This window comes from Eubalaena glacialis, chromosome 8 (assembly GCF_028564815.1).
Source record: "Eubalaena glacialis isolate mEubGla1 chromosome 8, mEubGla1.1.hap2.+ XY, whole genome shotgun sequence".
Classification (NCBI taxonomy): domain Eukaryota; kingdom Metazoa; phylum Chordata; class Mammalia; order Artiodactyla; family Balaenidae; genus Eubalaena; species Eubalaena glacialis.
The window spans coordinates 94,612,219-94,626,918 of NC_083723.1; the positions used below are offsets into that span (position 1 = coordinate 94,612,219).

The window sequence follows — 14,700 nt, forward strand, 5'->3', positions numbered from 1 at the left end:
TGCCGACCAGCACTCACCAGCCTGAGAGGCTTGTCTGCTCACCCGCCGGGGCGGGCGGGGGCTGGGAGCTGAGGCTCCAGCTGCGGAGGTTGGATCCAAGGGAGAGGACAGGAGTTGGCTGCGTGAACACAGCCTGAAGGGGGCTAGTGCGCCACGGCCAGCCGGGAGGGAGTCCGGGAAGAAGTCTGGAGCTGCCGAAGAGACAAGAGACGTTTTCTTGCCTCTTTGGTTCCTGGTGCACGAGGAGCGGGGATTAGGAACACCGCTTAAAGGAGCTCCAGAGACGGGCGCGAGCCGCGGCTATCAGCGCGGACCCCAGAGACGGGCATGAGACACTAAGGCTGCTGCTGCCACCACCAAGAAGCCTGTGTGCAAGCACAGGTCACTCTCCACACCTCCCCTCCTGGAAGCCTGTGCAGCCTGCCACTGCCAGGGTCCCGTGATCTAGGGACAACTTCCCCGGGAGAACACAGGGCGCGCCTCAGGCTGGTGCAACGTCACGCCGGCCTCTGCCGCCGCAGGCTCGCCCCACATTCTGTACCCTCCTTCCCCCCGGCCTGAGTGAGCCACAGCCCCCGAATTAGCTGCTCCTTTAACCCCGTCCTGTCTGAGCAAAGAACAGACACCCTCAGCTGACCTACACTCAGAGGTGGGTCCAAATCCAAAGCTGAAACCTGGGAGCTGTGCGAACAAAGAAGAGAAAGGGAAATTTCTCCCAGCAGCCTCAGGAGCAGCGGATTAAATCTCCACAATCAACTTGATGTACCCTGCATCTGTGGAATACCTGAATAGACAACGAATCATCCCAAATTGAGGAGGGGGACTTTGGGAGCAACGATATATATATATATTTCCCTTTTCCTCTATTTGTGAGTGTGTATGTGTATGCTTTTGTGTGTGATTTTGTCTGTATAGCTTTGCTTTTACCATTTGTCCTAGGGTTCTGTCTAGCCTTTTTTTTTTTTTAATTACTTAAAAATTTTTTTTCTTAATAATTATTTTTTATTTTTTATTTTAATAACTTTATTTTATTTTATTTTACCTTTATTTTATTTTACTTTATCTTCTTCTTTCTTTCTTTCTTTTTTTTCTCCCTTTTATTCTGAACCGTGTGGAGGACAGGCTCTTGGTGCTCCAAACAGGCATCAGGGCTGTGCCACTGAGGTGGGAGAGCCAAGTTCAGGACACTGGTCCACAAGAGACCTCCCAGCTCCACATAATATCAAATGGTGAAAATCTCCCAGAGATCTCCATCTCAACATCAAGACCCAGCTTCACTCAACGACCAGCAAGCTACAGTGCTGGACACCCTATGCCAAACAACTAGCAAGAAAGGAACACAACCCCACCCATTAGCACAGAGGCTGCCTAAAATCATAATAAGGCCACAGATACCCCAAAACACACCACCAGACGTGGACCTGCCCACCGGAAAGACAAGATCCAGCCTCATGCACCAGAACACAGGCACTAGTCCCATCCACCAGGAAGCCTACACAACCCACTGAACCAACCTTAGCCACTGGGGACAGACACCAAAAGCAATGGAAACTATGAACCTGCAGCCTGCAAAAAGGAGACCCCAAACACAGTAAGATAAGCAAAATGAGAAGACAGAGAAACACACAGCAGATGAAGGAGCAAGGCAAAAACCCACCAGACCTAACAAATAAAGAGGAAATAGGCAGTCTACCTGAAAAAGAATTCAGAATAATGATAGTAAAGATGATCCAAAATCTTGGAAATAGAATGTAGAAAATACAAGAAACGTTCAACAGGGACCTAGAAGAACTAAAGAGCAAACAAACAGAGATGAACAACACAATAAATGAAATTAAAAATTCTCTAGAAGGGATCAATAGCAGAATAACTGAGGCAGAAGAACAGATAACTGACCTGGAAGATAAAATAGTGGAAATAACTACTGCAGAGCAGAATAAAGAAAAAAGAATGAAAAGAATTGAGGACAGTCTCAGAGACCTCCAGGACAACATTAAACACACCAACATTCGAATTATAGGGGTCCCAGAAGGAGAAGAGAAAAAGAAAGGGACTGAGAAAATATTTGAAGAGATTATAGTTGAAAACTTCCCTAATATGGGAAAGAAAATAGTTAATCAAGTCCAGGAAGCACAGAGAGTCCCATACAGAATAAATCCAAGGAGAAACACGCCAAGACACATATTAATCAAACTATGAAAAATTAAATACAAAGAACAAATATTAAAAGCAGCAAGGGAAAAACAACAAGTAACACATAAGGGAATCCCCATAAGGTTAACAGCTGATCTTTCAGCAGAAAGTCTGCAAGCCAGAAGGGAGTGGCAGGTCATATTTAAAGTGATGAAAGGGAAAAACCTACAACCAAGATTACTCTACCCAGCAAGGATCTCATTCAGATTTGACGGAGAAATTAAAAGCTTTACAGACAAGCAAAAGCTAAGAGAATTCAGCACCAACAAACCAGCTCTACAACAAATGCTAAAGGAACTTCTCTAAGTGGGAAACACAAGAGAAGAAAAGGACCTACAAAAAGAAACCCAAAATAATTAAGAAAATGGTAATAGGAACATACATATCCATAATTACCATAAACGTGAATGGATTAAATGTTCCAACCAAAAGACACAGGCTTGCTCAATGGAAACAAAAACACGACCCATATATATGCTGTCTACAAGAGACCCACTTCAGACCTAGGGACACATACAGACTGAAAGTGAGGGGATGGAAAAAGATATTCCATGCAAATGGAAATCAAAAGAAAGCTGGAGTAGCAATTCTCGTATCAGACAAAATAGACTTTAAAACAAAGACTGTTATAAGAGACAAAGAAGGACACTACAGAATGATCAAGGGATCAATCCAAGAAGATAAAACAATTGTAAATATTTATGCACCCAACAGAGGAGCACCTCAATACATAAGGAAAATACTAACAGCCTTAAAAGGGGAAATCGACAGTAACACAATCATAGTAGGGGATTTTAACACCCCACTTTCACCAATCGACAGATCATCCAAAATGAAAATAAATAAAGAAACACAAGCTTTAAATGATACATTAAACAAGATGGACTTAATTGATATTTATAGGACATTCCACCGAAAAACAACAGAATACACATTCTTCTCAAGTGCTCATCGAACATTCTCCAGGATAGATCATATCTTGGGTCAAAAATCAAGCCTTGGTAAATTTAAGAAAATTGAAATCGTATCAAGTATCTTTTCCGACCACAACCCTATGAGACTAGATATCAATTACAGGAAAAAATCTGTAAGAAATACAAACAAATGGAGGGTAAACAACACACTACTTAATAACCAAGAGATCACTGAAGAAATCAAGAGGAAATCAAAAAATACCTAGAAACAAATGACAATGAATAGAGGGAACTTACCTCAACATAGTAAAGGCCATATATGACAAACGCACAGCTAACATTGTCCTCAATGGTGAAAAACTGAAACCATTTCCACTAAGATCAGGAACAAGACAAGGTTGCCCACTCTCACCACTATTATTCACCATAGTTTGGGATGTTTTAGCCACAGCAATCAGAGAAGAAAAAGAAATAAAAGGAATCCAAATCAGAAAAGAAGAAGTAAAGCTGTTACTGTTTGCAGGGGACATGATACTATACATAGAGAATCCTAAAGATGCTACCAGCAAACTACTAGAGCTAATCAGTGAATTTGGTAAAGTAGCAGGATACAAAATTAATGCACAGAAATCTCTTGCATGCCTCTACACTAATGATGAAAAATCTGAAAGAGAAATTAAGGAAACACTCCTATTTACCATTGCAACAAGAAGAATAAAATACCTAGGAATAAACCTACTTAAGGAGACAAAAGACCTGTATGAAGAAAACTATAAGACACTGATGCAAGAAATTAAAGATGATACAAAGAGATGGAGAGATATACCATGTTCTTGGATTGGAAGAATCAGCATTGTGAAAATGACTCTACTACCCAAAGAAATCTACAGATTCAATGCAATCCCTATCAAACTACCACTGGCATTTTTCACAGAACTAGAACAAAAAATTGCACAATTTGTATGGAAACACAAAAGACCCCGAATAGCCAAAGCAATCTTGAGAAAGAAAAATGGAGCTGGCGGAATCAGGCTCCCGGACTTCAGACTATACTACAAAGCTACAGTAATCAAGACAGTATGGTACTGGCACAAAAACAGAAATATAGATCAATGGAACAGGATAGAAAGCCCAGAGATAAACCCACGCACATATGGTCACCTTATCTTTGATAAAGGAGGCAAGAATATACAGTGGAGAAAAGACAGCCTCTTCAATAAGTGGTGCTGGGAAAATTGGACAGCTACATGTAAAAGAATGAAATTAGAACACTCCCTAACACCATACACAAAAATAAACTCAAAATGGATTAAAGACCTAAATGTAAGGCAGGACACCATCAAACTCTTAGAGGAAAACATAGGCAGAACACTCTATGACATAAATCACAGCAAGATCCTTTTTGACCCAGCTCCTAGAGAAATGGAAATAAAAACAAAAATAAACAAATGGGACCTAATGAAATTTAAACGCTTTTGCACAGCAAAGGAAACCATAAACAAGACCAAAAGACAACCCTCAGAATGGGAGAAAATATTTGCAAATGAAGCAACTGACAAAGGATTAATCTCCAAAACATACAAGCAACTCATGCAGCTCAATATCAGAAAAACAAACAACCCAATCCAAAAAGGGGCAGAAGACCTAAATAGACATTTCTCTAAAGAAGATATACAGATTGCCAACAAACATACGAAAGGATGCTCAACATCACAAATCATTAGAGAAATGCAAATCAAAACTACAATGAGATATCACCTCACACCGGTCAGAATGGCCATCATCAAAAAATCTACAAACAATAAATGCTGGAGAGGGTGTGGAGAAAAGGGAACCTTCTTGCAATGTTGGTGGGAATGTAAATTGTTACAGCCACTATGGAGAACAGTATGGAGGTTCCTTAAAAAACTAAAAATACAACTACCATACAACCCAGCAATCCCACTACTGGGCATATACCCTGAGAAAACCATAATTCAAAAAGAGTCATGTACCAAAATGTTCATTGCAGTTCTATTTACAATAGCCAGGACATGGAAGCAACCTAAGTGTCCATCAACAGATGAATGGATAAAGAAGATGTGGTACATATATACAATGGAATATTACTCAGCCATAAAAAGGAACAAAACTGAGTTATTTGTAGTGAGGTGGATGGACCTAGAGACTGTCATACAGAGTGAAGTAAGTCAGAAAGAGAAAAACAAATACCATATGCTAACACACATATATGGAATCTTAAAAAAAAGAAAAAAAGAAAAAAAAATATTCAGAAGAACCTAGGGGCAAGGCGGGAATAAAGATGCAGACCTACTAGAGAATGGACTTGAGGATACGGGGAGGGGGAAGGGTAAGCTGGGACAATGTGAGAGAGTGGCATGGACATATATACACTACCAAACGTAAAATAGATAGCTATTGGGAAGCAGCCACATAGCACAGGGAGATCAGCTCGGTGCTTTGTGACCACCTAGAGGGGTGGGATAGGGAGGTTGGGAGGGAGGGAGATGCAAGAGGGAAGAGATATGGGGACATATGTATATGTATAACTGATTCACTTTGTTATAAAGCAGAAACTAACACACCATTGTAAAGCAATTATACTCCAATAAAGATGTTAAAAAAAAAAAAAAAAAGAGATCAGACTTGTGGCTACCAGAAGTTGGCTGGGGGAGTGGTGAGGAATTGGAGGAAGGTGGTCAAAAGGTACAAACCTCAGGGCTTCCCTGGTGGCGCAGTGGTTGAGAGTCTGCCTGCCGATGCAGGGGACACGGGTTCGGGCCCTGGTCTGGGAAGATCCCACATGCCGCGGAGCAACTAGGCCCGTGCGCCACAATTACTGAGCCTGCGCATCTGGAGCCTGTGCTCCGCAACAAGAGAGGCCACGATAATGAGAGGCCCGCGCACCGCGCTGAAGAGTGGCCCCCACTTGCCGCAACTAGAGAAAGCCCTCGCACAGAAACGAAGACCCAACACAGCCATAAATAAATAAATAAATAAATAAACCCAAAGTTAAAAAAAAAAAAAAAAAAGGTACAAACCTCAGTACTAAGATAAATAAGTACCCTAGTACTTATATAAGTACTACAACCAGTACTTATATAATATAATGTACTACAATGTGATGACTATATTTAACAATGTTGTATGACATACAGGAAAGTCATTAAGAGGAAAATTTTTTTCTTTTCTTCTTTCTTTTTTTTTACTGTATATGATAGATGGATGTTAGCTGAACCTATTGTGGTAATCATGTCACAGTATATGTAAATTAAATCATCATGCTGTATGCCTCAAACATATATAGTGATTATGTCAATTATTTCACAACAAAGCTGAAAAAATAAAATAATGTTAAAATAATTATAAAAATAAAAGATCACAGAAGCTCCCCCCAACCCGTCTGGAAAATGTAAGCATCAAAACAACTCTTCAAGGACTTCCCTGGTGGAGCAGTGATGAAGAATCCGCCTGCCAATGTAGGGGACACAGGTTCGATCCCTGGTCCAGGAAGATCCCACATGCCGTGGAGCAACAAAGCTCGTGTGCCACAACTACTGAGCCTGCACTCTAGAGCCTGCGAGCCACAACTACTGAGCCCACATACAACAACTACTGAAGCCCGCGTGCCTAGAGCCCGTGCTCCACAACAAGAGAAGCCACCGCAATGAGAAGCCCGCGCACCGCAATGAAGAGTAGCCCCCACTCGCCGCAATGAAGACCCAACACGGCCAAAAGTAAAATGTAAATAAATAAATAAATTTATATATATATATATATATATAAAAAAGACAACTTTTCAAACCATAGAAATGTTGGTGAGAGAGGTTAAGGATTGAGACCACACAACAACTAAGTGGTGGTTCTAACCTCATGGTGCCTGACTCTGAAGACTGCAAACTTTCTGCTTTGTGACAATGACTCTTAGCACCAATCAAAGAATATTAGGATGTTGAGGTAAGTTCCCTCTATGCCTACTTTCTGGAGAGTTTTTATCATAAATTGGTGTTGAATTTTGTCAAAAGCTTTTTCTGCATCTATTGAGATGATCATATGGTTTTTATTCTTCAGTGTGTTAATATGGTGTATCACATTGATTGATTTGCGAATATTGAAGAATTCTTGTATTCCTGGGATAAACTCCACTTGATGGTGGTGTGTGATCCTTTTAATGTGCTGTTGGATTCTGTTTGCTAGTAGTTTGTTGAGGATTTTTGCATCTATGTTTATCAGTGATATTGGTGTGTAGTTTTCTTTTTTTGTGACATCTTTGTCTGGTTTTGGTATCAGGGTGATGGTGGCTTTGTAGAATGAGTTTGGGAGTGTTCCTCCCTCTGCTATATTTTGGAAGAGTTTGAGAAGCATAAGTGTTAGCTCTTCTCTAAATGTTTGATAGAATTCGCCTGTGAAGCCATCTGGTCCTGGGCTTTGTTTGTTGGAAGATTTTTAATCACAGTTCAAATAAACAAGTGGGACCTAATGAAACTTAAAAGCTTTTGCACAGCAAAGGAAACCATAAACAAGATTAAAAGACAACGCTCAGAATGGAAGAAAATATTTGCAAATGAAACAACTGACAAAGGATTAATCTCCAAAATATACAAGCAGCTCATGCAGCTCAATATCAAAAAAACAAACAACCCAATCCAAAACTGGGCAGAAGATCTAAATAGACGTTTCTCTAAAGAAGATATACAGATTGCCAACAAACATATGAAAGGATGCTCAACATCACAAATCATTAGAGAAATGCAAATCAAAGCTGCAATGAGGTATCACCTCACACCGGTCAGAATGGCCATCATCAAAAAATCTACAAACAATAAATGCTGGAGAGGGTGTGGAGAAAAAGGAACCCTCTTGCACTGTTGGTGGGAATGTAAATTGATACAGCCACTATGGAGAACAGTATGGAGGTTCCCTAAAAAACTAAAAATAGAACTACCATATGACCCAGCAATCCCACTACTGGGCATATACCCTGAGAAAACCATAATTCAAAAAGAGTCATGTACCACAATGTTATGTTCATTGCAGCATTATTCTCAATAGCCGGAACATGGAAGCAACCTAGGTGTCCATCGACAGATGAATGGATAAAGAAGATGTGGCACTTATATACAATAGAATATTACTCAGTCATAAAAAGAAACGAAATTGAGTTATTTGTATTGAGGTGGATGGACCTAGAGTCTGTCATACAGAGTGAAGTAAGTCAGAAAGAGAAAAACAAATACTGTATGCTAACACATATATATGGAAACTAAAAAAAAAAAAATGGTTCTGATGAACCTAGGGGAAGGACAGGAATAAAGACGCAGACGTAGAGAATGGACTTGAGGACACAGGGAGGGGGAAGGGTAAGCTGGGACGAAGTGAGAGAGTAGCATTGACATATATACACTACCAAATGTAAAATAGATAGCTAGTGAGAAGCAGCTGCACGGCACAGGGAGATCAGCTTGGTGCTTTGTGACCACCTAAAGGGGTGGGATAGGGAGGGTGGGAGGGAGACGCAAGAGGGAGGGGATATTGGGATATATGTATACATATAGCTGATTCACTTTGTTATACAGCAGAAACTAATGCAACATTGTAAAGCAATTATACTCCAATAAAGATGTTAAAAAAAGAATATTAGGAAATGGCAACAAGGTAGGATACATCTTAGCTACTAAAGATAGCAAGACTGGAATTGATGGCAGTATGTGAAAATGTGTACATGATAAGTCAAATTCAAAGAGAACACACATTAAAACTATAACAGATGGAATAAAATTATGATTGACATTAACGGTTGAAGAGACTTATATACACAGTTTAAAGAACAATGGTTAAAAAAATAGAAAGTGTTTGTTTGCAGCCAATGTGCATGTTGTCCCTAGACCACTGCACTTAATGAGGCTTTCAACCCTTCCCAGCTATGCAACTCCTTTTGATTGACACCACCTAAAGGTCCATTAAGATCAGGTAAATTTCTCTTATACAAACTTATTATAAAATAAAAGGTAATCTGTGTGCCTAAGGAATAAAAATATTATCTAAGAAAAACCGAGAAGACTGATATATGTTACTTATCCTTTCTCATTTCTTAGAAGACGTATTTCATAAGACACATAATAAGATCATATTCTGGGTTTTGCCTAGAATTGACTAGCATATGCATATCCTTTGGGAATCACTCTTCCACACAAGGAAGTGAACTTGGGAAGAAGGTGGTTGTAAGATAAATTGTATTGAGTGAGTTCTAATATTTACTGTACAGATGATTTTCAACCTACATATATTTTTATTATCTTCATAGAGTGAATAGAGAACCTAGTTTTACATTTTTTTTTGAAAATTCTTTGTATATCCACTACTGAAAAGTTTAAGTAAATATACAGGTAGAGATTTATGTTCAGTTTTGGATTTCAACTAGTCCTGTTTTGTGGTTGTATTATATTTTATTAAACAATCTACCAGATCCTTATTCTTTTCTCTTTTCTAGATTAACATAAAATTTGCAAAAGAAAATCTTCCTCTATCACTTGGAATTCAAATAATGATATACTGAGCATTACTCTTTTGTACCTGGAGGCTACAGACTTAGCTAAAAAGCAGTGACCTGAAATCAGTAATAATCACCAGGAATGTAGATTGGGAGATTAAATCTGGGAGATCATAGAACCATGTCTCCATCTAAAAATCAAATGGAAAAAAAGAAAAAGAAAAGAATAGAAAGCTCAGTTACTGACGTAGTTTTTCTACATTGAGATATTAAAGGAACTCTTTTTCCCAGTTCTAGTTTTTTCCCACTTTTACTCATTCTTCAATATTTTTTGAAGGTTCATTTACAAGCAAGTCACAATAATTATGAACTCCACGAAGCTAGACACTCATCCATTTTGTATCCTCAGCGCCTCTAATTTCCTCTTATTTAGTAAATGGTAGGCAAGTATTTGTTGAAAATAGAAATGAATGGATAGATAATCAATAGTAATAAATTCTGATATAATTCTACAAAATATTAAGTGCAAGAAGATTATTAGTCTCATTCTGATAAACATTTCTAGAGCACATGTTTACTGTTATTTATTCTTTTGCTTGTTTTATCTTAATGGGTACTTTAGATAATGTAACTGTTGATAAATGTTTTAACTAAAGGTATCAGAAAACCATTACAATTAAAGCTAAATCTTCTTAACATAAATTACTATTAGAACCTGCTTTGACTCACATTGATACAAAACTGAAATGAGTGTTAAAAAATGAATTGTTATATTTTATGCATAACAATTCTTATGGGCATAACAAATTATGACAAATTAATAAATTAAGGCATCCATTTGTTAAATAAATTTGCATATGGAATGTTTACTATAAAATTTTGACTTCAATTTCTTGAGGTATTTTTTTTCCCAAGAAACTGATTATGTATTTTCATAAGCAGCCATTAGACATACATGCCATTCCACATTGTCATCTTCTTTCCCAAGAGTTAGCAACTTGGTGAGTGGATTTCCAGTGAGCCCAGTGTCACTCTCGGGAGACTGGTGTCCATGCTGTACCAGAAGTGTACTGCTTGGTGTTGGAGGGTGTGACCTTTTAAGAGTCTGGTGGACAACCTGGTGGTCAAGGGTCATGAAAGGTTTTACTTGCTGTCTCTGAACTTCCTGTAGCTGAGTTCTAGCAGAACTTTCCAGGTGTGCTGGGACCTACCAAATAGAAACCAAACAAATGCAATGTGTAGCATCATCTGGTAAACGAGTTCCACTTTCAACAATTGGATTATGACAATAAACAATACAACATCTAGTTTCTTTCTAATTTATTGTCTATGCTTCTGTCATAATTTACATAAGATATTAATGGACTATAGTTTTTGAGAAGTCATTTAAACTTTACTAAAATATTTTAAATGCTAACCAAGTGTTTAAGAATAGCTCTTAAAATAATATGCAACTGAAACCAACTTGGAATAAATATAAAAGCAGCAAAACTTTTTGAGGGTCTGAAAAAGAATGACTAAAATAATAAAAGGAAAACACAGCTGATTTACTATTATTAGTGATTTTTATATAACATATATCTCTTGTATTCCTTTATATTACATATAAATATTCCATTGGCTATAATCACTCCATTTTTAATTAAAGATTTTAAAAAATTTTCCATGAGGGAGCAGAGACTAGAAATATATATACTAAATATTGTCTGATACTTTATGGGTGGTGAAAATCTAAGTGATTTTTTTCAGTTTTCTGTATTTTCCAGAGTTTCTATACTGAGTTTATTTTAATTTTTTAAAAATCTTAATTTTAAACCCTTCCATATTCTCACTTTATAATAACAATACTTTGGTAGAATCATTATGAATTGACAGAAAGAAGCATTCAGAGAAAAATCTAACCAGTGTCATGTGCCAACTAAGCAACTATCCAGTATATTGAAATCCCTTTTTCAAATCATAGACATAAAATTTTGGGCATCTTCAGTCTAGCTATCATAGTTAATGATATACCATTATTTGTATAAGGACAATTTTAAGTATTTCAAGCTTTCCCTTTAAAAACCTCTGAAAATAGTATTGCCTGCCAGTCCCCTTTATATTTACTGTGCTGCGATGTGACTTCTAATACATTTTCCTCAAGTGGCCTATATATAAACCTATTTAATATTTCCCTCGTGTTAAACAATAGTAAAGATTGCTGTACAGTGCTTATTTTTCCTTTTATTTCAGCTACACAAACTACTCCTTAAATCCCTCAACATGCATTAGCTCAGATAAATAGCCTTTACAAAGTATTTTGCATTTAAATTAGCTGGTTTGGGGTACAATATTGTAGTAGTTACTTTAGTTTAATTCTGTTATGCTGACATTTTTAGCATTATTTTAATTGTACTACCATAAAATAATTTTTCAGTCATATAAAAAAGATTAAGATTGGTAATAAAGATTACACATATTACTAATTATGTTGCTGTGAGCTTTAAAGTTGTAAAACAACATTTCACTAAAATGCCTGTGGTAATTTTTTGGGGGTAGCTATTTAGATTATCCTACAGTTTTAAATTAATCCTTCTTAATCCATATACATTTACAAAATATACATTATAAACAGCATTTTTAGATTCACAAATCTGAATGACTTTCACACAACGTAACTGAATGCTAAAGAACACTGTATATTATTTTAATAAAAGTATGTTGAATCAGAATTTACAACATTCATTAACTAATTCATTTTTCACTTTTCATCTATGGATGCTAAAAGCATCATTAGAGTACTTATTGCGTTTTGTGTTACATCAGGAGTCCAAGGGAAGTCATAAATGTGATCCTAGGGCTCTAGGAATTTACAATATACTTGGGCGATATTAGTATCAACTACAGCAAAAATGATGATGATAATAAAAATAATAATATGCAGCAGGTATCAGGCACTGTGCTAAGCATTTTACACACATTGTTTCATTTAATCCTTGTTACAACCTTAGGAGATAGGTATCAATAGTACCCCCATTGCACCATATAATTGAAGCCACTGAGACTTAGAGAGGTTAAATGGTGTGGCTGTTATCACTCCGCTAGTAAGGGATGGAACTGGAATACAGGGCCTGGCTTCCTAAACACTACATGATATTGGCTCCTGAATGAAATGAGTGGAATACAAAGCAAAAGCTCAGTAATGTATACAATGAATTTAAAATGCCACAAGAAGCAGTGGTTTTTAAAAACTAATTGAAAGAGAAAATGGTTATAAATCAGGTGTTGGAAGGAGATGGTCCTGGGATAGGGGACAGAAAGAAGGAAAACTCAAATGTAAAAGATCAAAATGAAAGAAGAAAAGAAGTTGGGAGACAGTCACAAATATTAGTCATGAAAAGGAATTCACATGAATCCTTTTCTTTTCTCAAAGCAAAACTACCATCTCATTAGATCACTCTACACAGAGACACAATAAAAAATATTAAATTCTAATTCTGCCTAAATTATTGGTTATTTATAGGGAATTACAAGGGTTTAGCAGGCAAAAGTGAAGACTCTCTTGGATCCTATGTATACAACATCTATAAACTAAGCATGAGAGTCTGAAAGATCAGTGGAGCCAAGGAAGATTAAATGGAATGTAATTAAATTACTCCCCAGTAAACCTCTGTCTTTTCCAAGCATGGACTGATATCAGAACAATGAGACAACTAAATGTAAAACATCAGTTATACCATGTGCAGTCAATTTTAAAATACTTTTAAATTGCCTGGGATCTGAAGACACAACTATAAAACTATCTATTGGATTGGTTTCACTGAAGGTCTTGGTAGTTGGTGAGATGAAGTAAATGAAACTATATGTTGCCATTGTTCATTTATTCATTTATTTAAGAAATATTTTTGAGTGTCAAGTGTGTGTGCACTGAGTTGTGCACTGAAGGTAAAAGGGAGATAACCACAGTATCTGCCTTCAAAGAGCTCATAGTCTAGTCAGGGAAGAAAAATAAGAGATCTCCAAGGGCAAGGGCTGCATTTATCTTGCTGGCTGCTGGACTGCCATACTTCCTATACATAACCCAGAGAGGGGCACACAGCAGGCACTTAAAAATATGTGTTCACATGTGTTCAATGAGTGATTTTATGAATGAATCATTAAAGTACAGTGTGTGAATAACTATGGTGACTGCAGAGAACTTTGGGAACCCACCAGAGTAAGCAGGTAAACCATAATCAGAATACCAAAGTCTTCACCTAGAAGGCTAGAGCAGCTGTAGATTGTGATTTGGTTCTTTGGACTATCAAAGAAATTAAGACCACCCAGATGTAGGGAAGTTTTGCTATTGAGAGTAATAAGTAAAACATATCTCCTAACTCTGAATTATGTCTCAGCATTATCTCTCTGGCATGCTGTTATTGCAAACTAAAAATAATGATGGTGAGCTTAAGTCCAAGGTTTTGTCTATGTGCAGAGATCTGTTTTATTTCATTTAAAAGAATTTATTTACTTATATTTTCCCTCTTTTCCAAAACATTATAAATAAATATGAGGTGTAAATGTGGTGAGAGGTATTTACACCAGAAAATGTAGGCTGAAGATTAATATTGCAATCGAGTACAAAATTTACCCATGAGCATCCTGACAGCCAAGGAAAAAGGAAAATTTTTAAAACATATTAGGTGGAGCCTTGTGAAATTGCAGATATTTGACAATTTTTGATCGATGAATTGTCCCTTCTGTATAGTTCAACCTAATATATATTTCTTAATAAGTAATTAAATCATGCCAGCTCTGAGGAAAGACAAATATTTTTCAGAATAATATCTGAGAATTTATAAACTAGATTTTTTCATGGAAGACTTGAATGATATCTTGAACAAAATTCCAACTTGCAGAATAGGTAGTGAAATTCTTTATATGCTCATATTTAAAAATAAATATTTATCGTCATAAATTGAGTTAGCCGGGAAACATAATCTGAAACTTGCCTGTAGGATGTTTATTGGGGGGGTGCTCTCAGAATCGGCGCTGCAGTAGGGTGAGGGAAACAGGATCAGGTGGAGGCAAGAGTGGTTCAGTCATAAAGGGGATAATGTTGGCCATGCACCATAACATCCACTA

General features: G+C 37.2%; 1 protein-coding gene across 1 annotated transcript in view; it reads right to left on the bottom strand.

Annotated features, from left to right (window-relative positions):
- Positions 1 to 14,700, bottom strand: part of TFEC (transcription factor EC) — a 64,415-nt gene that overhangs the window by 42,352 nt on the left and 7,363 nt on the right. The window contains exon 2 of the mRNA XM_061197960.1: positions 10,553 to 10,804. Coding sequence (XP_061053943.1) covers positions 10,553 to 10,732 — 180 coding nt within the window. The 5' untranslated portion in view covers positions 10,733 to 10,804. The remainder of the gene's footprint in view (positions 1 to 10,552; positions 10,805 to 14,700) is intronic.